Source organism: Piliocolobus tephrosceles, chromosome 6, assembly GCF_002776525.5.
Source record: "Piliocolobus tephrosceles isolate RC106 chromosome 6, ASM277652v3, whole genome shotgun sequence".
NCBI classification, from domain to species: domain Eukaryota; kingdom Metazoa; phylum Chordata; class Mammalia; order Primates; family Cercopithecidae; genus Piliocolobus; species Piliocolobus tephrosceles.
The window spans coordinates 93,797,924-93,825,000 of NC_045439.1; the positions used below are offsets into that span (position 1 = coordinate 93,797,924).

Genomic DNA, 27,077 nt, shown 5'->3' on the forward strand with positions numbered 1-27,077 from the left:
TTTCTCTCCCAATGCCCTTCTGATCTGTGCCCCCAGCACCTTATGTTAAACCTTGGACTAGCATCCTCCCATTAGAGGAAGGGGTCTAAGACAACTCTCTGAAAAGTTTTTACCTTGCAGCTACAAGTATTTAATACATAAGCATGAGGGAGGACACACACATTCATACACACACACATAGAGGCAGACATGCATATAGCCTGGGGCCTGTGAAGCAAAGAGGAGACGTTGCAACTATTCCTTGGTGACTGTGGGAGGGAAAAGAGAAGATATGAGTGACCATCACCTCAAATGTTTCTTCTAGTCATCAGCAGAGACATCATTCTTCCCCATCCCACTCCTATACTACCACCTTGTTCTGGCTGTTACACAGATGTTATAGTGGACACAGAATAACACAAATGTGCATTGAGATCCACAGCCTTTCTGGGTGCAGAGAAAGCCTCTGCTAACCTATTTCTAGCACACTTGAGTGGCCCTAGGCCCTGGTACTGCACTGCTCCAGGAGCAAAGTCATCAATAAACATCTCTGCCTGAGAGACTCAACCAAATCTGTATAACAAGAAGAACCGTGAGCTTGAAATAACTTACACTGGTAGTTGTTTAATATAATGGTCACATCCCTGGACATACAGCCACAGTTCAAAGATTCATAAGGCATTTAAGTTTATATCTAAGCAGTGGTTGGGAGGATAATGTGTAATACGATTATGCTAATTTTCAATGCAGATAACAGGAAAGTCAAAATAAAGAATTATATCTAATGCTTATTGTAAGTGAATGCTCAAATTGTTACTGGAAATCAGAATATCTGATTAAAAAGTAGAGACACTGAAGATATGAAATTGATACTGAAATTTTAATACAAATTATGCATTTGGAAGCAGGTGTTAGTCAAAGCTGAGTTAAGTTTCTACTCTGAGCCCCTCTCCAACTCTAAACACATGATAGTGATAGATAAAATGTAAAAATAGAATACTAAAAATGTATAGCCATGCTCAAAAGGAAAATAAGTACCTCCATGGACTAGAAACTTATGAGAAATGTAAGCTTATAAGTGGTAAGCAGAGTTGGTAGGTTGAAAATTACTGCATGAGAGATGGAGAACTGAAGCCAGGATTATTGCAGAACTGCACAGATCCACACACTGAGCAATGAGATGACTTTTCTCAGGTCCTGGATGTAAGGTGAACTTTTCCCCATCTCCATAGGTATGTTACTTTTTAAGAAATCATAGGTTCCGGTGGCACACTTAGTATTTTTTTTTCAGGCTTAATTAGTAAGAATGTCCCACCTTAATCTCAGTTTTATGTGGTGATCTTAGGTCTGGTCCCCACTCTTGCATGAAGTTCTAAATCAATAATCAGTAGATGAATTCATTCCAGTGAAATGACAATAATACAGCTCTCTAAAAATGACATTAAAATACCATTTTAAGGACTTCAAAAAAATAAGTGAAGAAATAACATTCATAAAAGAATAAAAAGTTATGAAACAAAACAGGCAGAAATTATGTAACAGAAATATGAAAAATAATTTATAATAAATCTTAGAAGTAAAAAAATATTCCTTGATGTAAAAAACAATCAGGTCTAATGGACATAAAAAGAAAAGTAGCAGATTGGGAGATAGTGCCAGAAATTTTTCCAGAATTGAGCAGAGAAAGATAAAGATAAAAAATTACCAAGAGCAGGCCAGGCATGGTGGCTCATGCCTGTAACCCCAGCACTTTGGGAGGCCGAGACAGGCAGATCACGAGGTCAGGAGATTGAGACCATCCTGGCTAACATGGTGAAACCCCGTCTCTACTAAAAATACAAAAAAATTAGCTAGGCATGGTGGCGGGCGCCTGTAGTCCCAGCTACTTGGGAGGCTGAGGCAGGAAAATGGCGTGAACCTGGGAGGCAGAGCTTGCAGTGAGCCCAGATGGCACCACTGCACTTCAGCCTGGGCAAGACTCCTTCTTAAATAAATAAATAAATAAATAAATAAATAAATAAATAACCAGGAGCAGTTCAGAAACCCCGGTGACGGGTAGAGAAGTTCCAGTATATGTCAAGAATAGTCTGGAGTAAGAGGGTAGAGATAATAAGGGAGAGTAATAGTTAAAGAAGTTTTGGCTGAGGATTTTTCCTAATATCGTATAAGCACACCAAATGCCAATCAGAATAACTCAAAATAAACCATTCCTAAACATATCATTATAAAACTGCAGAAACCAAGGATATAGAGAAAAACAATAAACCTATGGAAGAAGCAAGACAGACTACTAGCAACAGAACAATGGTTAGACCAAGAGCAGAGCACTCATCAACAATATCAGACACTGGAAGAAATTTTTTTTTTTTTTTTTTTCAGACAGAGTCTTACTCTGTCACCCAGGCTGGAGTGCAATGGCATGGTCTTGGCTCACCGTAACATCCACCTCCCAGGTTCAAGTGATTCTCCCACCTCAGCCTCCCAAGTAGCTGGGACTACAGGCATGTGCCACCATGCCCGGCTAATTTTTGTATTTTTAGTAGAGATGGGGTTTCACCATGTTGGCCAGGCTGGTCTCGAACTCCTGACCTCATGACCCACCCACCTCGGCCTCCCAAATTGCTGGGATTACAGGCATAATCTACATCCGGCCTGGAAGAATTTTAATGGAAGAATTGTCTCCATCAGTGTGCTGAAGAAAAAACACCATCAGCCGGGTACGGTGCCTCACTCTTGTAATCCTAGCACTTTGGGAGGCCGAGGTGGGTGGATCATGAGGTCAGGAGATCAAGACCAGCCTGGCCAACACAGTGACACCTCGTCTCTACTAAAAATACAAAAGTTAGCCAGGCCTGGTGGCTTGCGCCTGTAGTCCCAGCTACTCGGGAGGCTGAGGTGGGAGAATTGCTTGAACCCAGGAAGTGGAGGTTGTGGTGAGCCAAGATCGTGCCACTGCATTCCAGCCTAGGCAACAGAGCAAGACTCTGTCTCAAAAAAAAAAAGAAAAAAGAAAGAAAGAAAAAACACCATCAGTTCAGAATTCTTCACACAGCTAAACTATCATTCATATGTGAGAACAAAATGAAAATCTACTCAAATTTATAAAGTCGAAGGGCATTTGTCATTCACAGATCCTCACTGAAAAGACTACTAAAGGATTTACTTCAGCAAGAAGAAAAGTAAGCCCAGGGGAATGGAATAGGATGCAAGGAAAGACAGAAAGCCCCAAATAAGAAAAAATATATTGATAGATTAGCTATTGACTGTACATTTGGACTTGAAGTTACCTGAAGAACCATAAGATAAAAAGTTGAAACATGAGCCAAAACAAAGAAATAATTCATCAGCATTATTAAGAAAGAACTTGGTATGCTCTAGATTCTCTTTGATCAGCCACGCGGCAGAGAGATGAGTGACCTCCATCTATTGATTGATATACTCCAGTCTTATTCCCAGAAAGATTTAGTTAGCTAACCTGCAACTATTCCTGGTCTATCCTTCATTTTCAGAACCAATTGCTTCCTAGGGGAGTCATTGGCAGCTTTTGATTGAACCTTTGGCACTAGTCCCAGGGAGAACGCTCCATGTTCAAATGAATCATGGGATGTGGGTTCATTTTTTAAAAAACAGTCCAGTCCCTCAAGTCTTCCAGACAAATACAGTAAAGACTTTTAGAAAAAAAGATATGCAAAGGAAAAAGGAGCATGGGATATATGAAAAAAATTTGCAGCATTAAAGAATATGTAAGACTTCCCCAAAGGAAAATTTTCCTCCTAAAGTAGGTTAACCTGAAGATAAACCTGCTTTATATTTCAGTAAGATACAGGAATTCATCACATCAATCAATGAACAGGTCAGCATAAAAGGAGAATGCAACAAAATTATATTCATAATAGCTGAAATTGGGTCTCCCTAAAAAGCAGAACGAAAACTACAGAAAATCTTTTCATCAAAATAAATGATAGTGTCAAGAATGTTATACCAAACACAAAATAAGTCAATAAAATAGTTTAAAGGGAACAAAAGAAGACAGTAGATATGAAGAACAGGACACTGACCTGATAGCCAACCTGTGGATAAAACATTCCTGATAAAGAGAAAACAAATGGTTAAGACTTAATTATCAAAGTTTTCAGAATTAGGGGTCTGGAGGGGAAACCCTGATATTAGAAATCAAGAGGACTTACTTTATCCGAGATAAGAGCAATAAAAAGGGAACAATTTTTTTTTTTGAGACAGAGTCTCACTGTCGCCCAGGCTGGAGTGCAGTGGCGTGATTTCGGCTCACTGCAAGCTCCGCCTCCCGGGTTCGCACCATTCTCCTGCCTCAGCCTCCTGAGTAGCTGGGACTACAGGCACATGCTGCCACGCCCGGCTAATCTTTTGTATTTTTAATAGAGATGAGGTTTCACCTTATTAGCCAGGATGGTCTCAATCTCCTGACCTTGTGATCCACCCGCCTCGGCCTCCCAAAGTGCTGGGATTACAGGAGTGAGCCACTATGCCCGGCCAAACAGGGAACAATATTAATATAAATTCTGGTGAATTATTAAACCCAAGAGATAAAAATACACCTGTAAGTTGATAAGAGTTTGGAGAGGGTGAACAAGGATTTAAGATCAGTCTTGCTGCCTTATATATCTCTTCTGAAACTGTCAATGTTAAACTATTAGTTGGGAAGTTATGATTGAAAAGAAATAGTGATTGTCACTGATATTAAGTTTCGGAAATAAGTATAAAATGCTACATAATGTTTTTACAAGTAACAGGGAATGAGTATAATTGGTATCTAAAATAATACAGATATTGGAATAAAAGGAAAAAGACTTTGAAAGAATAGAGACAGGAAGTTTTTTACTGTTGTATACAGCATCTGAGATGGCTCCCAATGATTCCTTCCTCCTGATGTTCACCCTTTGTGAAATCTCCCCTGCAGGGTGGGCTGGACCTACACTCTCTTCTAACAAATAAAATACAGCAAAAGTGATGGGATGTCACTTCTGAGATCCGGTTACAAAAATATTCTGGTTTCCATCTTGCTCACCATCTCTTGCACTCTCTTGATTGCACTCTCACATGCTCTTTTTCCATCTCTTCCTGCTTTCTCTCTTGCTTGCTCTAAGCACTGCCATGTTGTGAGCTCCCCCATGGATAGACCCATGTAGCAAGAAGCTGATACCTCTGGCAAACAGCCAGCCAGAACCTGATGCCTTCCTGCCAATAGCCATGTGAGTGAGCTTGGAAGTGGATCTTCTGACGCTGCCAACAGCCATATGAGTGAGCTTGGAAGCAAATCCTTTCCTCGTTGAGCCTTGAGATGACTGAAGCCCCCGCCAACACCTTGATTGCAGACTTACTAGCAACCCTGGACCAGAGGACCCAGCAAAGTCACATCCCAAGAGATAATAAATGTTTGTTGTTTTAAGCCACTCAGTTTTAGGATAATTTGTTACACAGCAACATACAACTAAAATACCTATTATCTGATTATATTTTAAATTTTAGAAAAATTTTAGTAAATCCCTCTAGCCATTGAGTGCAGGAGTTCAAATCCAGCCTGGGCAACTTAGCAAGACTCCATCTCTAAATAAACAAAAATGAATGTTGTTAAAAAAATAAAATTCAGGAATTAATAAAGGTTGAAGGGGGTGGAGTGTTCTAAGCCAATTCTCAATGACTGCAGTGAATGATGGAAAGTAACCAGGAGTGACAGTGCTGCTGAAGGGCTGCTCATGAGTACAAGGACTGGGTCTGTCGTATCCTCAGGTGCAAGTACAGTGCACATAGAAGATGCTCAATATTAGGCCAGGAGAGGTGGCTCATGCCTGTAATCCCAGCACTTTGGGAGGCTGAGGTGGACGAATCACTTGAGGTCAGGAGTTCGAGACCAGCCTAGCCAACATGGTGAAACCGCTTCTCTACTAAAAAATACAAAGAAATTAGCCTGGCATGGTGGAACACACCTGTAGTCCCAGCTACACGAGAGGCTGAGGCAGGAGAATCGCTTGAACCCGGGAGGCAGAGGTTGCAGTGAGCCGAGATTGTGCCACCGCACTCCAGCCTGGGCGACAGAGGGAGACTGCATCTAAAAAAAATAAAAATAATAAAAATACAAATACAAATACAAAAATTAACCGCCATGGTGGTGCGCACCTATACTCCCAGCTTCTCGGGAGACTGAGGCACGAGGATCACTTGAATCTGGGAGGTGGAGGCTACAGTGAGCCAAGACTACATCATTGCACTCCACCCAGGACAACAGAGGAAGACTACCTTTAAAAAAAAAAAAGGCCGGGCGCGGTGGCTCACGCCTGTAATCCCAGCACTCTGGGAGGCCAAGACCGGTGGATCACGAGGTCAGGAGATCGAGACCATCCTGGCTAACACAGTGAAACCCCGTCTCTACTAAAAATATAAAAAACTAGCCGGGCAAGGTGGCGCGCGCCTGTAGTCCCAGCTGCTCGGGAGGCTGAGGCAGGAGAATGGCATAAACCTGGGAGACGGAGCTTGCAGTGAGCTAAGATCCAGCCACTGCACTCCAGCCTGGGCGACAGAGCCAGACTCCATCTCAAAAAAAAAAAAAAGTCCAGGAGTGGTGGCTCACGCCTGTTAATCCCAGTGCTTTGGGAGGCTGAGGTAAGTGGATCATAAGGTCAGGAGGGTGAGACCATCCTGGCTAACACAGTGAAACCCTATCTCTACTAAAAATACAAAAACTAACTGGGTGTGGTGGCGGGCACCTGTAGTCCCAGCTACTCGGGAGGCAGAGGCAGGAGAATGTTGTGAACCTGGGAGGTGGAGCCTGCAGTGGCGGGATCGAGCTTGCAGTGAGCCAAGATCGCACCACTGCACTCCAGCGTGGGTGACAGAGTGAGACTTCCATCTCAAAAAAAAAAAAAAAAAGAAGCTCAATATTAGTAATAACTTGTGGAATAAATAACTTTAATTCATCTCCCTCATTTTACAGATGAGAAAACTGAGGCCCCCAGAAGGGTAAATGTATTGCTCAAAGTCACCAAAGCTAGTGTACACCTAGCCAAGGCTTCCTACTTTCTTACAAAACCATACTCAATGTGGAAGTCCTTCTCAGCATTCCCAGAGGCAGCTCATTATTTTATTATCTCACAACCATTTAAGTGGCATTTGTCATTGTTTGGTTGATGGGATGAAATATCTTTGAATGAATACAGTTGAATGAATAAAGGGAGTGGTTAAAATCTTCCTTGAGGCCTAGAGGGATTTACTTATTGGAAATACACCACATGTCTTTTCAAGGCACATCCAAGGAATCTGGTCCTGTAACGTTATTCTAGCCAGTTTGCCAACATCTCATTGTTCTCTCCTCTTCTGGTACTGTGGTCTCATTTTCTTTAAAACTCAGAAAATCAGGAAGAAACACAAATACAAACACACACATATTAGTTATCTACCCATAGTCACTATGGATTTCCCTAGGAATAAAGAAATTAATGAACTTTCAACTGAATAGGACAGAGGCTTTTAAAACCCTACCAACTACTATCCTTAAAGAAAAATGGAAACATCTCCCGCAAAGGTTATTGTCAGTTATGGAATTCAACCTAAGGAGGAAGGTGGTGACATGCTTCTCTTTCCCACTGGACCCAAATTTCAAAGCTTCAAATGTGTGGTAAATCTAACCAAGATAAAGATTTGCAGGTGTTTTTTGCATAAAAGCAAGAAGGGCAGATGTATCTGAAACGTGCTTCTAACCAAATACGACATCTGCAATCCATTAGGGGTGTCCTGATGAAGGAAAGTGAGAGGAGAGGTTCAGGCATAAAGCCTGCTCTGCACAAACACCAGCCTGAGGATGTGTCCAACCCTCTGTCAGAATCTCAGGACACCAAGGTCCTAAGAAAGGTGACCTTTCCAGGGGAAACTTACATTTCTGCCAAATAACCCAGTTCCTCTTCTTTCTTGCCTTCTATCAAGTTATCTTTGAAATGTCAGTGCCTTCTCTTTACTCAAGTACGCCTACATGTTTTAGTATTTAAGACTTGGCAGCCACCTCAGATAAAGAGAACACTCCCTGCTTTGAGTGTGCGGACCTTCCTTTCCCAACACTCACGGAGAGCGATCTGTGTCCTGATTCAGCTACTTACACTCCCACAGAACAAAGTAGAATTGTCACCACAAACATTACTTGCAGGTTACTCAGTGGTTGTTATACGCCTGTCCTGGACTCCCAAGAAAAACCACTAACTTTTATTAAAGTGTTTGTAGCAAAGTCTGTTGCAAAACATCCATGACTATGAAAATGACTCCAAGGTATGTGATTCCTAGAACGGACATTCAGAAGGACACTCAATTTTGTTCATATATAGGATCCATGGTCAGGGCTTGCTTCAGACCTCCCTTTGCAAGTCTTACATTGAGCTTCAGCAACTGGGCTCAAATTAAACATAACGTGTAATTGGAGTGCTCCTTAAATGAATTCTCTCAATGAGCATACCAAGTCTGTTTCCTGTATAATGTCTCTTACTTGCTTACTGGCCTTTTGATAAACCATTAGAGCTGCAGCATTTTGTTAATTACTAAACACCTGGTAACAGACAAAACTGGCCTGTTAAAACTTGTGCTGTAATTTGAGGATTAAAAGCCACACCTCTGGAAAACATCAGTATCAAAACTGATTTGGTGTTGGAGACAAGGTGTAGAAGCCACAGTTTGACAAAGTAGATTTCCAAGCACAGTTAGCAATTACATTTTTAGAAGTCTTCTATTAACGCCATTTACAAGAAGGTACTTTTAAGGAGCTACAAGTCAGGAATATGTGTTTAAATTTCTTCATTTATACATGTATAGGAAAAGTCCACATTTAAGAAGCACCTACAGTGTACAGATGAGCACTGTGCTAGATACAGCAAAAATCAGCAGTCCTGGGCCGGGTGCAGTGGCTCATGCCTATAATCCCAGCACTTTGGGAGGCCGAAGCGGGCAGATCACCTGAGGCCAGGAGTTAAAGACCAGCCTGGGCAACATGGTGAAACCCCATCTGTACTAAAAACATAACAATTAGCTGAGTGTGGTGGCACACACCTGTAATCCCAGCTACGTGGGAGGCTGAGGCATGAGAATCTCTTAAACCCAGGAGGCAGAGGTTGCAGTGAGCCAAGATCACACCACTGCACTCCAGCCTGGGTGACAGAGGAAGACTCTGTCTCAAAAAAAAAAAAAAAAAAAAAAGCCAGGAACAGTGGCTCATGCCTGTAATCCCAGCACCCAGCACTTTGGGAAGCTGAGGCGGGCAGATCATGACGTCAGGAGTTCAAAACCAGCCTGGCCAACATGGTGAAACACCATCTCTACTAAAAATATAAAAATTGGCCAGTTGTGGTGGTGGGCGCATAAAATCCCAGTTACTCCAGAGGCTGAGGCAGAATTACTTGAATCTGGGAGGCGGAGGTTGCAGTCAGTCCAGATGGCACCACTGCACTCCAGCCTGGGTGACACAGCAAGACTCTGTCTCGGAAAAGAATAAAAAAAAAAAACAACACAGTCCCTAACCTCCTAAATCTCATAACCCAATGAAGAAAATGTTATTAAAAAAATCAAAGTATGTGGTCAGTGCATTTCTGGAAAATATTTTACTTAATATTAAGGAAAAAAATAATGATTACAACATCAATGTACTTTGATTGGAAAAATCTCTTCACTTGACCCAGGGTTTGTGGATTGAAGGTCTGTGTCAGGAGGTTCTCTCCTAATCCTCCATCACCAATGTCATCTAAAAGTGCAAATAATGAACAAAGACTGTTATGACAGAGAACAGTTGGTATTTCACTTGTCCTTCAGCCAGGATAATCTTCCAGTAAAACCGAATGTAAGTTTCTATATCAGTTGAGAAGCTTTCTCTCAAAAATAAGAAAAAACCCATCTCAAACTGGCTTAAATGACAAAAGTGATTTAATTTTTCACAGATCCATAAAGGCCAAAGGCTTCAGGCGTGAATCAGAGCTCCAGCTGAATTTCTCTACAATTCTTTCAGCTCTCATCTCCACATGTCAGGTCTATTCCCAGTCTGATTTCACTTTATTATTCACAAGATGCCAGGAACAACAGGGATTACATGTTTTCCTTCTTCACCCCTATGGGGAAAAAAAGAACTCGGCAATTCATGCCCATCAAACAAAAGTTCTGAGCTTTAAGCTGATTGGACCACCTGGAACCGATTCCTGTGCCCAGGAAAATACCTTGGTGCTGATTGGTTTAGGCATGGGTCACCTGAGCCAATCACCTATGGGACTGGGGTTGACTGCCCAGAGAACATGGCTGTTACACTGTGGAGAAGGAACAAAAGGAAGGGTGAAGAGGCCGTCACACATTATACTGCCTGCTATAATCTTTTTTCATGCACAGCTTAGATTGCTAATTAACTTTTTTATTCAATATCAGACATAACTCTATAAAGGGGAATCTGTTTTCTATAAAATTCCTAAGTCAGACATTTAAAGATGGTTTTACTTTTTCAAAAACATAACAAAATGGGTAACTCAAATTTTATTTTTTTTACAGAGTTCTCTCTTCCCTTAAGAATATATAAAAATTATCCCCCTAAAAATGTTTTTACCATTTGGTATCAGTGAGTGAGAATGATTCAAAATTTGTCCTATAGCCCATCTTCCCTAACCCTTTTATTCTCAGTTTCCAAAAGCAATATAACCTAACCAAATATACTCTCCTTCACCGTGGATAATGGATCATTAAATCTGCAGAAGACACCATGTTCCAGATGTTCTTAGATGGGTTTTGGGAGGCCCAAAACCCATCTAAGCAGGACCTGTCCTGTCCTCATGAAACTCACCCCAAATTCACCAGCTCAATCTGTAAAGTGCCTAGTTTAAGGGATTTTCAACAACTAAGTATTTCTTCCACATGTGTAGTACTAAACCAGGGATGTCCAATCTTTTGGCTTCCCTGGACCACACTGGAAGAAGAACTGTCTTGAGTCACACATCAAATACACTAACTCTAATGATAGCTGATGAGCAAAAAAACAAAACAAAACAAAACAAAAAACTCATAATGTTTTAAGACAGTTTACGAATTTGTGTTGGGCTTCATTCAAAGCTGTCCTGGACCATATGTGGCCCACAGAACTTAGACTGGACAAGCTTGTTACCAAACAAAGTGTCCAGGGATAAGTTCACCTGTGGTATTTTCTTCCTACTGCCTTGGTGATGAAAGAATGAGTTGTCTGGAAGGCAAGCCACTGCCTTCTTGTGACTGTTGCTGACTGTTTAAAGGCCATGGACAACAGCCTAAATGAGAAGCTAACCTCACACACCCCAGACATACCAAAACAATGGTAGCCAAACTTGCAATATTTATTCCAAGCATTCCACTTGAAAAAAAATCATTGTAAGCCTTCAACTCGTCTGTTTCAGAAATGAGAATTTTCTGGTTACAGAAGGTGCCACTGAGGCTCACAAGTTGCACCACTGGCAGCCACATTCAGGCAAGCAGTTAGAATCAGGCCCGCGTTTGTTTTCACTTAGGAATTTACCATTGTATTTATCACTTCCTCGCTGACACCAACTCCCACCACCCCCTTAAGATTTGGCAATCTTTGGCAAAACCCAAAATGCCAGGCACAGTGCATTCGACTCTGAGTAGCAGGACCTGCAGGGTATTTTGCTCCCTTCAACCCCAGGCCTTGTGTGAGATATTGAGGAACAGGGACAATTTTTTGCCACCAAAACCCTGGGCCACATTTGGGATGGCCTCATCTCCTCTCCCTCAAAAGAGAGCAGCCCTGAAGAGGGGAAATTGTGACACCTGTGCCAGGTTTGTGGCAGGCCAGCCTGCCCCCAAGCAGACAGCTGCGTGGGGGGGCCAGTTTGGCCCAAGTGCTGCTTAGTCAGGCTTTAACACTGAGCCAAGTTGCAGATGTGCCCAGACCTGCCGCCACCAGGTGTCTGTCTCTGGGCCGGGAGGTGATGGCACAAATGTGACTCTTGCCTCCTGCTGTTTCCTGACACCTCAGAGGAATGTGGAGGACTCAGGAGAGGACACCGCAGAAGGCCACTGACAGGGCCACTGCTCTCTGCCCACCCTGCTATTTCAAAAGCCTTTACCTGCGCTGCCCCTTTGGCCCTCACCCTGTTTTTCTGCCAACAGCCCCAGGGCTGGCTCCTCCTCCAGGCCGCTGGTGGGCTCAAGTGAGAGGCGGCTACCTCCTCAGGCAGATTACCTGCTTGCCTGACCTGCTGTAGTATCAAGATGTTCCCATTGTTAGTGCCCAAACCTCCACAGCTAAAAGGTGTTCTTTTTTTTTTTTTTCTAATATGATTTCCATGATTAAAAATATTCCTTAAAATTTTTTTCAAGCTCATTTGTCCCCACTGGGGAAAAACTTCTTGTGAGAATTAGTTTCCTAAGAAGAGGCTATTCTGTATTTAACAGAATTATTTATCGACAACCGGAGGGGGTTTTCTATGGTGTAAATATTAGAAAGGTCTACCTGCCCATTTGCAGACTTCAGATCCAACACAAAAAGGTTGTGTCTAATCTCAGAGTGTTTTTCGAGAATTTCATTTAAAACTTAGGGAGGTTATAACCTGTTCTCCATCAGGAGTGATGTTCACGCTACAAATATTTATTGCACATCTATTATGTGCTACAATCCCAGGCCTCAAGAAGACATCACTATATAGCAGAGTGTGGAAATGAATAGCACATTGGCCAGATTCAGCTCGCAAACATTTTCTTTGACTCATACCGTATTTATCCAAAATTTGAATTAGTTGCCAACTTTTAAACATCAGAACATTTACAGCTTCTCTTGAAAACTCAAGAAATCGGGCAAACCTGAGCCCACATTCCTGGCTGATGACAAGTAGAGTAACTACTGCCCACTTCAGACAGGCACCGGCTCTGGGTTCACATGGCCCCCCACCTCTCCGCTTTCCCCTGACTCAGCCTGCCCAGCCCCTCAGCATTTGTCATTGATTCTCAGGATGGGGACTGACAACACATTCACCCTGGGAAATGCCTCAGTCAGAGACACAGCAACCCAACCAAGCCCTGCATCTCAGAAGAGCTGATTCTTACCTCCTTATCATCAGGTCACAAAGATTTCATTATTTTGTATCTTCTCAATCTTCCAATTTTTAATAAAGTTTCTTTTAGTCCTTGATAATGTAAAGTTAGGGAAGACAATCTGTTTTTATCACTTGCCAAGACAAGGAACTTGCCACAAAAGAAAATGGCAAGGTTGAAACATAGAAGCAAAACGTGAGGACTTTGCAAGAGCAGGATGGGCTCTCAGAAACGCTCTCATTTGCCAGATGAAAAAGCTGAGCTCTACAGGAGGGAAAGGCCATGCTAGACCCCACTGGTAACCGGGAGGAAAATAGGAAGATGGTCTGGGTAGTCTTTACCCAGCCAGTACCACACTCCTGTCTACAGGCACAGGTGGTTTCTCTGTTCCTGTTTCTATTTACATTTCCAAGGAATGGCAGAGAAGCCCATCAGACTTGAGAAATAAATTTGGGGACTGATTTCAGAGGTCACATGGTACTATCAGGTACATGATTTAAAATGAACCTGCAAAAGATTAATTAGTAATTTTTATCTCAACCTACTGATTCCCTCTATGTGGGTCCAAATCATCATATTTGAAAAAAGTGTATCTGTCCATCCCAATGGTACATGTTGGAAGAGGCAGCTTGTTTTCATGTTTTCAAATTATGTACTGCCAAAATATTTCTTATGTTTGTAGCTAGGAACAGAGTTACACGGTTGATCCTGATATTTGTTGCTAGCAGAAAGTTTTACTAAAACACATATAATTGCAATAATAAAACACATATAATTTAGTTGCAATTAATACAAAGATAACGATCAAAACCTTCAACTGGACAGATTAAAGTTATTTAAGTGGGCCACCGCCTGGGACATAGACATTGTGGTGTGTTTATAATAAGCATAAGTGGCCTTCAGTAATATTGTAATCAAGGATCTCGCTTGGTTACAATATTACTGTAGGTAACAAATTTAAGTTAATCCAAAAATTGGTTTTAGATGCAGCAGAAAGGAAAGGGGGAGAGGGTTTGCAGAACAGAGACTATTTTATTTAGTCCTACCAATCTGGCCTGAGACAGGCTTTCATATCTGCTTTTATAGATGAGAAAAGCGGGGCCAAGAAAGCTGACTTCCTCAGCCAGTTTCCAGTTGCTAGGAATGAGCTATCCCCGGGTCACTCTGACTTCAAAACCAGAGGTTTGTCTGCTACCCTATCTCATAGCACAGAAGCCACTAAGATGAGTAATGACCAAAGGAGTTAAGACAAGCACACAACACAACTAGGCTACAGAATGCAACAGGCACGATGAAAGAGGCAAAAAAAAAAAAAAAAAAAAGTGCTTGGGGGTCACAACAGGGCAAAAGCACATCGAGTGGAGGCTTGGTGGATCAGGGAAGGTTTTTGAGATGTGGTGACATTCCAGAAAGTCCTTGAAAGATGCACTGTGTTACAACAGAGAAGGAGGCGCTAGAAGAAAGGCATAAATACTGGGGCATGGAGGAATGAGAGGTAAGCAGCTTAGATGCGGAATCAATCAAGCAAAGCTATATCATGAAGTCAGCTACATGAAAAAAATAAAACGGATCTCCCCCCCAGGGCAAGGTCCATCACGTGAGGCCAGGAGACTTCATGCCTGTTACAAGGAAAAGCGCCACACATCAGGCCCAGGACATTCGCCTGCGTGTCCACCCCGGAAGAGGCAGTAGGACCCGCTGGACCCCAGGACGCCCAGACACCCACACTTTCTTCGTCGTCCACCCTGTTCCCTCCTTTCCCTCCTCTTCCCCTCAGAAGCCTTCCACCTGCCTGTGCCTTCCATAGCCACAACCAGGCACACTCTGGGTGGCTGAGGGTAACTCACTTCATCTTCCTTTTCCTCTCAGAGAGGGAAAGAAGAGCTTTGTTTCCTTTTCAAGGATCCCCACCAGCAGCAAGGCAGGTGGAAGAAACTGGGGGAAGAGGAAGCAGGACCCCAACCCCTTCCCAGTCTAGCCTTTAGAGACTCCTTTTAAGGAGCAGAAGAGGCTGGGAGAGCCTGCCCTGCCCTGGGGCAGCAGAAACCCGGGCGCCGCTGTAGCAGCTGTGGGCGATCTCCGTCAGCTCCTGGGCTCCAGGATCCTGCGGCCTCAGCCCCTCCGCCTCTGCTCTCGGGGCCACCACTGCCAGTTGGCCTCTCCGGGGCACTTCATTTCATTCCGTCCCTAGCATCCAATAAGACACAAAAAACTTAATCCCCATTTTACAACTGAAGCCACTGAGGCCCAGAGAACAAAGCCATTTGTCCTGGGAAAGTGGTCAAGCTGGGACTTTTCTCTTTAGACCACCCAAGGGAAGGTGTGTGTGTGTGAGGGGCGGGGGGAGGGCTTGTTTGACTTCTTAAGAAAACCTAGCGACCCCCTTTTTCCACATCCCGGGACGCTGGTCCCGCACTTTCTCGGGAATGAGGTTTCTGCAGGCGAGGGCGGCGCTGCCCTCTTTCTCGGCGGCAGTGAGACCCCGATGGCGCCCCAGGGTAGGAGGGGAGGCCGAATCATCTGAGAAGAGCGCCAGAGAACTTCAGAGCGTTTCGCCCTTCCCCGGGAGAGGCAAACACCGACACGTCTGTGTCTTTTACCAACAAGTGCCTTCAAGCCCAGCGGGGGCAGACACCTCCGCGCCGGCAGCCGGCTAGGTCTCCGCGGTCTGCGGGGGCCACGGCCTCGCCTCAGCTGCGCTGATTTAGGGCGTTATCCGGTCCCGGGGCGGGACGCGGCCTCCCGGGCGGCGCAGCAGCGCCCGCAGCGTGGGGCGACCGGGCGGTGGGCGGAGGGGGAGGGGCGGAGGGGCGTCCCCGGGGCGCAGGGGGCGGGCGTGCGGGCACACGCGGTGCGCGGCGGGGGCGGCCACCGTGCGGCGCAGCCTGGGCGCCGGGGAAGCCGCCCACTTCGCCGGGTCGGGCCCCGACGGCCGGAGCCTGGATGCGGCGTCGCCCGCCGAGCCGGGGCGGACGCGGGGCGGCCCGGGCCGGGGAGACGCGCCGGGAGCCCCAGCACCGCAGCGGTCGCAGGATGGCTGAGGTAAGCGCGGCGCCCTCCGCGGGCGCGGGGACTCTCTGCGCGCGGAGCAGGCGGCCCGGGACGCCGCTGGGTGCCGGGTCTCGTGGGTACCCGAGGGCCACCTCCAGAGGGCCGGCTGGCTACCTGCGCGGCAGCGCGGCCCTGAGGCGTGGCGGGAGGGACCGTGGTCTCCGGCCGGGAGAGGGGGGGTCGCTGGGACCCGTCCCCGCCCGACATCCCGGAGCCGGCGCCGGGGCAGCGGGTGCGTCGGAGGTGCCGACGGGCGAGCCTGTGGAAACTGGCGGCGGCACTCTGCGGGTACTCTACACGCCACTCCCCGCCGCCCGCACCCCGGGCTTCAGCCCAGGACCTTGGGACTTGCTGTTTCCCCCTGTGGGGGTCGATCCCTTCTTTTTTTTTTTTTCTTTTACCTCAGAATTTGTGGAACAGCTGATATTTCACACTGGCCGTTTTTCTCCTCGGGGATTATTTCTCTGGAGAACGGGCCGCGCGGCAGCCTCCGGTCGCTCTGAGGAGCATTGCGGAGACGCGCGGGTGGCAGTGAGGAGGTTCCCGTCCATTGCGGGACAAATCTTTTGTAGAGCAACAACAACAAAAAACAAAACAAACTTCAAAAAACCCACAAAAACAAAAAACCCACGACTGAAAATCGCTATTTAGACAGGTCCGGTCCGAAAGCTTCCGGGACGTGGACCGAGCGCTGACCGTGTGCGGGGCAGATTTGACCAGCTCCACGACGGACCCTGGAGTCCTTGCCGCGGCTCCGCGCGAGGTGGCCCGTCTTTCAGAAAGCGCTGGGACGGGGTTAAGGTGCTTGGGCTCCGGGGCCGGGGTGGAAGCCGGGCCGAGCCGCGTCCGCCGCTCCGAGGTTTCCCTGGAGTGACAGGAAGTCGGCCGGGGCTGCGGAGCCCGCCGCCGCCGCCCGCTGCCTCCTTCAGGGGTTTGCCTGGGAAGCGCCGGGACGGGAAGACCCCGGCCCCCAACTTGGAGGTCCCTTAACAGTCCGGCCCAGCCCGGCCTCGGGACCTGCGAGTGCCTCGCTCGCCCATCTCGGGAGCGCCCCGTCGGTTCCGTGCTGGGAGCCGGGCGGCGGCGGGGCTGGGGCTGCGGGTGGAGGAGGAGGCCGCTGCGGGGTCTCCCGCTGCTCCTTCGGAGCCGCAGCCCAGACCCGGAGCCCCGCCGCCGCCTGGCTTTGCCTGAGCTCCTCAGGATTTGTCAGCCAGATGTGACAAGATTGTGGCGAGGCCAGTGAAGGAGATCTGATGTTAATCAGCGCGTAGCTCCGAGCCAAACTTTCTCAAATGCGGTGTAGAAACATGTTCTTCTCATTTAAGGCATCTCTTTTGTGGCTGCAGGGCTGCCACCGCTCCTGCTCCGAGTCTGACAGTTAAGTGGAATGCCATCTCCCAGCCTTAATTGTGTGAGTGAAGTTGCCTGCGTTTAGTGGGTGGGGGATCAGACGCTGGGGGATTCGGTAAGGTCCCCTGGTTTTATGGCTGTGCTCGCGGCAGCCCTCTGAAGGCCAGGGCATTTAAATCGGCCCAGACGCCTGGTCTCAGCCAGGCCTCTGCTGTTAACACTTAAGGGGTCTAAAAGAGGCCCCACCGGTGTCCTGGGAATCCCTGTCAGAAAGAAAGAGAGAGTGCGCGCGTGAGAGAGAACATGTATTGCTGCATAGGACCACAGAGCAGATGTAGCAACAATTTTTTAAAAAATGTATTCTTTTCATCAAAGCGACAAGATTTTGACTTGACAGTAAGTGAATTGAAAAACAGCATTTGGCAGATTTTTTTTTCATTCGCTGTTTATTGTTTTAATTTGCTATTCGATTTTATGGGATATCTTCATAAGATTCTAAGAGTCTTCGACCCTGAGTTTGCAAATACGTGTTTATGTATTGAAACTTTTGTTCAGTGATAGATACACTGACTCTCTTTTCAATGATCCCTTCCTAAATTCGTTGATATACATTATTAAAACCTTGTTAAAATAGTTTATGTCAAAATAAAATTTTGTACATCCTATAAAAGAACATTACCTCAGATGTTACAAATTGTACTGGATTTGATTTGCTCTTTAAAGAGGTGTGAAAAGATAGCTTCCCCTTTTGTGATGATGAATTTTGAGAAATAACTATTCTTTTTGGCATGATCAGATGGTTAAAACGAGTAAGATACGAGTCATCATTTGATTTCTCATCTAATAAGTTTGCTAACTAATTTCACCAAGAAACTAATTACTATTTCAAGTCAACTGTTGGTTGAACATGTTCCTGTTGTAGTTAAATGCTGAGATGAGGTGGTGAAATCTTCACCTAGCACACATGCTGCTCACACTTTAGGAACTCGTAATTATGTTCAGGCGTCTGCATAATTTAATTTAAATATCATCTGTACCTATAGTGTCCTTTCAGACTAGTGAGGATTTAGGGACCTTCTCCTCCTTCAGAAGGCGGTTAAAGTTGTTCTTTGGCCGTTGATATCTACCAAAATGTGAAACAGTGATCTTTTTGCTGTGGTTATAATTCACATTAGAAATATTGACTAACATGAAGTAGTTGCCTTGGAAGCGTGAGACTTACTAGAGGGCTATTCTATTTTTTACTGCATCACCCACATGTAGCAGTTAGGCCTGCATCCCAGGCCCATGCCCACTTTCTCTACCTCAAGATCATCAGAGTGGAAAGGTGATCCAACCCGACAGATGAGAGAGAAAAGCCATACAGGTTTCCCTGTGGAACAAAATAATTGTCCCTAAGCACACATTTGTCATTTATGAATGCCTAGGGATAAGTATAAACAGGGGAACATTTTAAAAGTTAAGTTTGTCAGTAAAATTAAACTGCAGCTTAAGGAGTGGGGGGCAGAGTGTCTTTTAGCTTCTGTATGTGGCTTTAGAAGTAATTTTGACATGGCCATTAAAAGAGATGCCCTGAAGGTTCCACAGGGTAAATTACTTACAGGAGTGTTCTTCACCCCAGGGTGAATTTTCTCTACAGATGTCATTTAGAGTGGGTTACTTTTGTCAGAAACTGTCCTTTTTAGAAAGAACTGAAAATACCCTAGCTAAGGTAAAATCTCAATGAGCCACCCATCTTTTTGGTATCTAAAATGAAGATTTACGGAGTTGGTACTTCTTTAAAAATTACCTAATTACAAGTATTCTGCAGAGTTTTTGTTTCTTTATTTTTGATGACTTCTCTGAGAGATGTTAAAGATAACTGGATTCTGCTCAAAAGAAGCATCTGGAAAGCGTTTCTTTTTCCTTTTAAACTGGTTTCCACCTGAAAACCTTATTTCTGCATATCTTGTCATTCTTTGAAGTCCTTTTCCTAATTCTGGAAATTCCAGGATTCCAATGTCGCACCATTTCTCCGCACAGACACATACCTATTTTAGCCAAAGAGGGTGGGTATAAACAGAGAACAGACTTGCTTCTCCAGGGTCCAATTTGAGGCTTTCTCAAACCTCACATAGTTAGTTATAGGCAAACAGACTGTCACTCTTGCCGTCCACACATGGACTCATTATTATAAACCAGCTTAACAAATCACAGGAGGACTCTGCCTTGGGGAAATGATAATTTCATTCGACTAATGTGAAACAAAAGAGAGATGGAGAAATAAAATGTGAGGGTCAGGTCCAAACAGCCCTGTCCATAGGGAAATAGTTGCCTTAGGTAAACTAAATCAGGGTTCTAACATTTTTTCATATAGTTAGATTAGTTTGGTTGTCTTCTCTTACAGATTATTTGTGTGATCCTACCAAATACTCAAACCTCAGTTTTTTTTTCTAGCTGTACATCAGCTTCCAGAAGTGTTGTCCTTGTTCTGTAGTTCTCTTATTGTTTCTTGCATTATTCATTATGAAGGTAAAATTTTTACACAGTCAACTCTTAACATTTCATGATACTTCATGCTGAATTTGAAGAAAGTGATCGGGATGACATAATTAACTAAGTTTAATCTTTTCTTTTTAAAAACTTAGTTCTGAAAACCTAGTTCTCGTTAAGTCCCCAAAAGAAATGTTTTACAAAATTTTACTTAGAAATGTTCACAATTTCGTTTTTATTTTGTATCAGCAGCAGTAGTGAAGTTGCATTGCTCATGTAACTTAAGTAAAATTACACTAAAATGTAAGTGTTTTTGCTTTGTATTTTTTTTCCCTCAGGCTGATTCAACTATGTTCAGAAAGTTCCCTTTACATGCAATTAATATCTTTTGGTTTTTTGTTACCAAATTTTTGTTCTAAAGATTAACCTGTGAGGTTTCCCAAATTTAGGTTATAAAGGAAAAAATATATCCATATAATTTACATTTCTGTACAGTTCTTAAATTTTTTTAAAGAAGGCATTTGGCTTGGCTTTTAAGGTAATGTTTTCATGTTTTTCAGCTATTTTATATGTTTTCAGTTTTTAAAACTAATAATTTTAAGAAAAAAAGCTCAGACATTAAATTATTTTGGCACAGAGTTTATACTTTGATTCATAGACATCAAAAGAACCAGTATTTTCCCCATCACTGTCTTTGAACTAAGCAGCAAGAGAACACTACAGATGTGTCATGCGTACTTTAAACTCACAGGTAGACTCAGCCCAGTATCTGTCACTTGAAGGAGCTCTACCTCCCACCTGCCCTTTCTCTGCCAGACCCTTCTCCATGCCCTCAGTCGTCTTTGGTGTGTTATTTCATCCTCATACTTGCAGTGAGAAGTCAGATTTTGTCCATTCTCCTTTAATGTTGTATTTATATTGCAAATGCTGTCGGGCTCCCCACATCCCCTTTCAAACACGCTTGTGGTAAACAGTACCTCCCCATTGTTTAAAAAGCTAATGATCCTATGAACCCAATAAAGAGACTCCTGGCTGCCCATCTGGACAGCCCAGGCCTACCTTATGTTGTCTCAAGGTTAAGTCTCACTGCCCATAACAGACCTGTGCTCTGTGGCCCAGGCTCCTTGGCCTGACATATATGTACATGGTAAGCTTTACTTTGTACCTAGGTTGTGGTATTTCCTACATGCACTCACTGATGAGAGCATGCCTTTTTCCTGGAGGAAGCCCTGTCTGGCCTCCCTGTACAACCTTGACTTCTCCATTTCTCCTATCTCACTCAGACTATTTAATTTGGGGGAGAGTAGGAGTTTGACTTATTTTATTTTTTTCACTTTTTATTTTAGAATTATTTCAAACAATCAAAATTAGAATTGCTTAATGAAACTTGGTAATATGTGCTTGGGGATTCAACAGTTATCAACTTTGGGCCAGTCTCATTTCATCTGTATTTCCTACCCATTCTCCCCATTGTAACCAACACTGGATTACTTTAAAGCAAATTCTAGGCATTGTATAATTTCATTCATATGTATTGTAATATGAAGCTCTAAAATGCAAAGGCTCTTTTTTAAAAAACCAGAGCAATATACCATAGAGCACCTAAAACATTAACAATAACTGTAATGTCATTTAATTTCCAATTAGTATTCAGATTTCCTTGATTACCTGATAAACTTTATATTACAGTTGGTTTCTTCAAATCAGGATTCAAGTAAGGTCCATACATTGTCTTTTTTAATGTATAGGTTTATACTTTTTTTCCTTGCAATTTATTTGTTGAAAAAGCTGGATCATTTGTCCTGTAGAGTGTTCCCTGGTCTGAATTTCAATGATTATTTCCTTGTAGTATCATTTAAACATTGCTCTATCTCCTGTATGTTCTTCAATTGGAGTTGAGTAAGAGGCTTGATCCAATTCAGGTTTTTGTCGGGAACACCAGATGTGTGATGGGATGTATCCTTCAGTCCAGAGGCAAATGGCCTGGTTGTCGTATTTTTCATTAGGAGTTGTGGAATGGTGATACTCTAGTTCTTCATTTATTTGATTCACATTCAGAGAGAAACTTTGTCTCATCAATGATTTTTTTATCCTGAAATACGGGTTATATAGCAAAGGATACATACTTGATTCTTTTCCTTTGTTTACCAGTTTTCAGAATAGTTAGTTGGTTTCCTAGCATTTTCTAAAGGTAGCCAATGAGTTTTGTTTGTTTTGCGTATATTTTGAATTCCTAGATTTTAACACAGTGAATGACTCATGCTAATTTTTGACAAATCATATTCTCTACTCTGCTGTTTTTGACCAACCCAGTTGTGTGACTTTTCTTGCAGTCATGAAAGTCTTCCTAGAGTCAGACACTGGGAGTTACTCATCTTTATATCTCCATGAAGCTCCCCATGGTTACCAAGTACATGATAGATGCTTTTGAAACAAATAAAAACTTTGTTAAATAAATGATTATCATTTGGTGAAACTATTAATGTAAGATGATGGCATGATGTGTTGAGTGTCTGCCCCATGTGTGTTTCTCAAGGTCAGCTAAAGTCCAACACTGTCGTCTGCAGATAAGCTGCCTCACATTAAAGGACTTGATGGGTTTCACCTCTCTTCTTCCTGGTTGTCCTTATTACCTATTTGGCAAAGGGTGATACTATTTTTCAGAATCCTAGTTGTACCTCTATGGGTTTGCATATGTAAGAAAAACAATGGGAAACTTAAAAAGTGAAAGAAGTGAGTGAGAAGTGAGAGATGGAAAGGTAAGGAGAAAACAAAAAATCCAATTATAATAAGGAAAGTGAGAAGTGCAGAGGCAGAGCAGTTGCAAAGAGCAGTGGGTTAGAGAACTAACTCCCACCTTTGAATGATGCAGTTTCCTAAACCAGGAAGGCTAGCTCTGCAGCCACAGAAAGAGTAAGAATGACAATTTCATAACAGACTAAGTGAAGCCGGGCTCTCCACCTAGACACCAAAAAGGTGGCCCAGCTGCTTTAAAAGATGTCTTGTTTCATGTGTCCTGATTGTCAGTTTTCGATATGCATGTTAGCAACAATTATCTATATTCAACATTTAAAAAGTACTACTTAGAAAAAACTGGCCAGGTGTGGTGGCTCACGCCTGTAATCCTAGCACTTTGGGAGGCCAGAGTGGGTGGATCATGAGATCAGGAGACAGAGACCATCTTGACTAACACGGTTGAAACTCCATCTCTACTGAAAATACAGAAAATTAGGCGGGTGTGGTGGCATGTGCCTGTAGTCCCAGCTACTCAGGAGCCTGAGGCAGGAGAATTACTTGAACCCAGGAGGCAGAGGTTGTAGTGAGCCAAGATCGCACCACGGCACTCCAGCCTGGGCAACAGAGCGAGACTCTGTCTCCAAAAAAAGATAAAAAAGAAGAAACGGAATCAGGAGTTCAAGACCAGCCTAAGTAACAGAGTGAGACCCCCGTCTCTACAAAAAACATTCTTTTTTAAAATTAGCTGGTTATGGTGACATGCGCCTATGTGGGGTTTGGGAGGGTGACTAAAGTGGGAGGATCCCTTGAGCCCGGGAAGTAGAGACTGCTGTGAACAGTGATCACTGTCCTCCAGCCTGGGTGACAGAACAAGACCCTGTCTCAAGAAAATCCTGAAGCATTTTAATTATAAAGCTTGGTGGCTTTTAAAAAGTGATTTGTGGTTTGCCAGACTGGGTTCTGTAATTTCAAGTTGAAAAGTTACAATTTTTTCCACTGAGAATCTGGCATAGCCTTAGAATCTCACACATAAGAGAGGACCACAGACTCTAAACTTCGGTAATCTCTGCTAGTGAGTCATTTTCCACATGTTTTTTACATGGCCCTCTCCACAGTCAACAGGAAGATCAGTGTGTAAACTAGGAACTGCATTTGGCTGCAAATTAAAAGAATTCCTAAATAATAGTTGCTACCCTTTCTTCTCAGGCATCCTTAGGGCATGACCTCGGTGTTGCCTCATAGTCACAAAATGCTATCTGAGCTCCGGCCATCATATTCTTGTTCGAAGAAAGAAGAAGAGGGAAAGGCAGACAGGTCTTACAGTAGAGTCAGCTGCTATTTATGAGGAGTTTTCTATAATACTTCACCCAAAAATTTGTATTGTATACCATTGGTCCGTACTTAAGTCATTTGACCACCAACTGAGACTTGGAAGTTAAAGTTCTTTTTACTAAGGCATATTGGGGAAAAAGATAACTGGGGGAAAAAGATTAATAATCAGTAAGCATAGTACAGTTCTCTCATAGATTTGTTCAGTCATTCATTTACTTTCTCAAATAATATCAATGGAGGGCTTACCAAGTATCAGCCTCAGTGCTAGGTGTTGGTTTGGAGTTATAGTTGTTTCATTGCCTCTTCCAGGAATGATTCATTGTGAAGCAGCTTTTATAGGGGCTTTTACCTAGATATTTTTGGTAGCTCTGTGCAGAGGCGGACCACCAGAGCCCAGAAGACCGAAGAACTTACTTGTTGTGGGTCTTCACTGTTTTGATTGATCACTTCAGCTCACCATCTGTGTATCCTCCTTAATATGGCTAACAGGCCTTTGAGGTAGGCATGAGCAGGTTTCCAGCCCATGTTATAGCCAAAGGCACCAAGGCATGGGGCTGAAGTTTTTACGTGGCTTAACTGGAAGTAAGACATAGATTGAGGCCAATCCTAGGTTTTACTACCTCTCAGTGAAAGGTGCCCAGTGAGGTAAAGGGGAAGGAGCTCAGAGTCCCCAGCCCTGCAACCAGGGGTATTTTTTAACAGGGAGATTATATTCATTTCATACCTTAAAGAGGAAGGAGCTCAGACTCCCCAGCCCTGCAACCAGAGGTATCCTTTTAACAGGGAGATTATATTCATTTCATACCTTAAAAAAAAAAAGCTTACTGTTAAAATCCAGACTCCTTCACCTGCCCCACAAGGTCCTATGCAGAGTGGTCTCTGTCACCTCTCTTATTCCCATTTTTTGCTAATAGCCTCACCAACTTCACTCCAGCTACATTGGCCCCTTAACTGTTCCTTGAACACCCCAGTCTCTATTGCGCCTCAGAGCCTTTGCACTTGCTATGCCTTCTCCCTTAAATACTTTCTCTCTCTCCAGTCTGCACATGACCAACTTGTTGGCATCCCTTGGGACTCAATTCAAATGTTACCTCCTCAAAGGCTCTTGGTGATGACTCAATCTTAAAGATTCTTACTCCTATCCCTATCCCTCCATGCCATCCAGTTAAATCACTAGCATAGCTTTCTTCTTAGTTCTTTTTTATTTTTTGAGATGGAGTCTCTGTCACCCAGACTGGAGTGCAGTGGCGCGATCTCGTCTCACTGCAACCTCCGCCTCCTGGGTTCAAGCGATTCTCCTGCCTCAGCCTCCCAAGTAGCTGAGATTACAGGCATGGGCCACCATGCCTGGATAATTTTTGTGTTTTTAGTAGAGATGGGGTTTCACCATGTTAGCCAATCTGGTCCTGAACCCCTGACTTCAGTTGATCCACCTGCCTCAGCTTCCCAAAGTGCTGAGATTACAGGCGTGAGCCACCGCGCCCAGCGTCGTCTTAGTTCTTTCATAACACTTGCCTTACTCTGAAATGATACTGTTTGTTGTTCATTTCCTGTCTCTTCCCTCTAGAATATAAGCTCCTTGAAGGTAGGGACCTTATCAGTTCTGTTCAACGTTTTAGTCTCTAGAATTTAGAACAATGCCTGGCTCATAAATGCACAGTAAATACTTATTCAATGAATGAAATTTCTTTACTGTGTGGAACTTTTAATGTCCTCATCTGCAGAATGTGTATGATAATACCTAACTCTGAAAGTGGTTGTAGGAATTAAATGAAACCATAAATATAACTGTAGTTAGCACCAAATAGTGATATTTCAAGTTGTAATCCTCCCCTGGTATCCAAATTTGAGACCATCCCAGTAGCCTATAAGTTCTTCACCTTCTTCATCTATAAAATGGGGATAGTAATACCTAACCTCCCTGGGTAGTTGTGAGAAAGAAATGAAATGATACATGTACACTGATTAGTACAGTGTGTCTCACATGTAATTAATAAATGCTCAATAAGGCTCACCAACTGTGTGACCCTGGGCATGTTACAAATCTTCCATAAATTTAAGTTTCTGAGAATAATTCTCTCCTCACAGCACTGTAGTGAGGTTTAAAATAGATTACATGTTAAACATGAACTTTACCATGTCAAAAAGCAGATGCTGGAAGGTTGGCTAACCATTGGACTCAGCCTTGCCCAATAGAGCTTTCTGTGATGATGGAAATGTTGTATATCTCCACTGTCCAGTAGAGTAGCCACTACCTACACGTTGCTCCTCTGCACCTGAAATGTGGCTAGTGTGACCAAGGAACCGAATTTTACATTTTATTTATTTATTTATTTTGAGACAGAGTCTCGCTCTGTCGCCCAGGCTGGAGTGCAGTTGCGCGATCTCAGCTCACTGCAAGCTCCGCCTCCTGGGTTCACGCCATTCTCCTGCCTCGGCCTTCCCAGTAGTTGGGACTACAGGTGCCTGCCACCATGCCTGGCTAACTTTTTGGGGTTTCACGGTGTTAGCCAGGATGATCTCGATCTCCTGACCTTGTGGTCTGCCCGCCTTGGCCTCCTGAAGTGCTGGGGTTACAGACGTGAGCCACTGCGCCCAGCCATTTTATTTGATTTTAATTAACACAAAAAGGGGAATCATTCACAGTGCTGTGAATCTGGGAACCCCAAAATTCCCTCTTCCCCTTACCAGTTACTCCCCCAGGAATATCTCCCTAGGTTTATCTTCAGTGAAATGAAAGTATATGCACATACTAGAGATGAAAACAGCCTTGAACTAAAACAGTTTTTATTCTGAGCTCAATAATGCAAATCCCACGAGAGGCTACTCTGTCCAGCACTGAATATCTGTGTATATACCCAACCATGCCTAGCCTGACTGCTTCCAGGAATTCAACTCAGCATCTCCTGACAAGAGGCCTGTGGTAGCATCTCCTCAAGCCGAAGGTAGAACAGTGTGTCTGAGAGACGAAATGGGTCCAGGAGCCTGCCTAAAAACTAGGTCATAGCTTTCTATCCCAAGACTGCAAAACCCAGTCTTCCATCACATATTAGGTGTGTCAGTAGTTTTTAGATGAATGAGAAAATGATAGTTAC

The 27,077-nt window shown here is 43.8% G+C and overlaps 1 protein-coding gene across 2 annotated transcripts in view; it reads left to right on the top strand.

The window, feature by feature from the left end:
* The first annotated feature begins 15,904 nt into the window (after window positions 1–15,904).
* BNC1 (basonuclin 1) overlaps window positions 15,905–27,077 on the top strand; it is a 28,923-nt gene continuing 17,750 nt past the window's right edge. The window contains exon 1 of one of the 2 annotated variants that reach the window (XM_023194289.2): window positions 15,905–16,083. In XM_023194289.2, the coding sequence (XP_023050057.1) occupies window positions 15,985–16,083 (99 nt within the window). In that variant the 5' untranslated portion in view covers window positions 15,905–15,984. Of the gene's footprint in view, window positions 16,084–17,146; window positions 17,470–27,077 lie in introns of those variants that run through there. The other variant, XM_023194290.2, reaches the window with a different exon arrangement.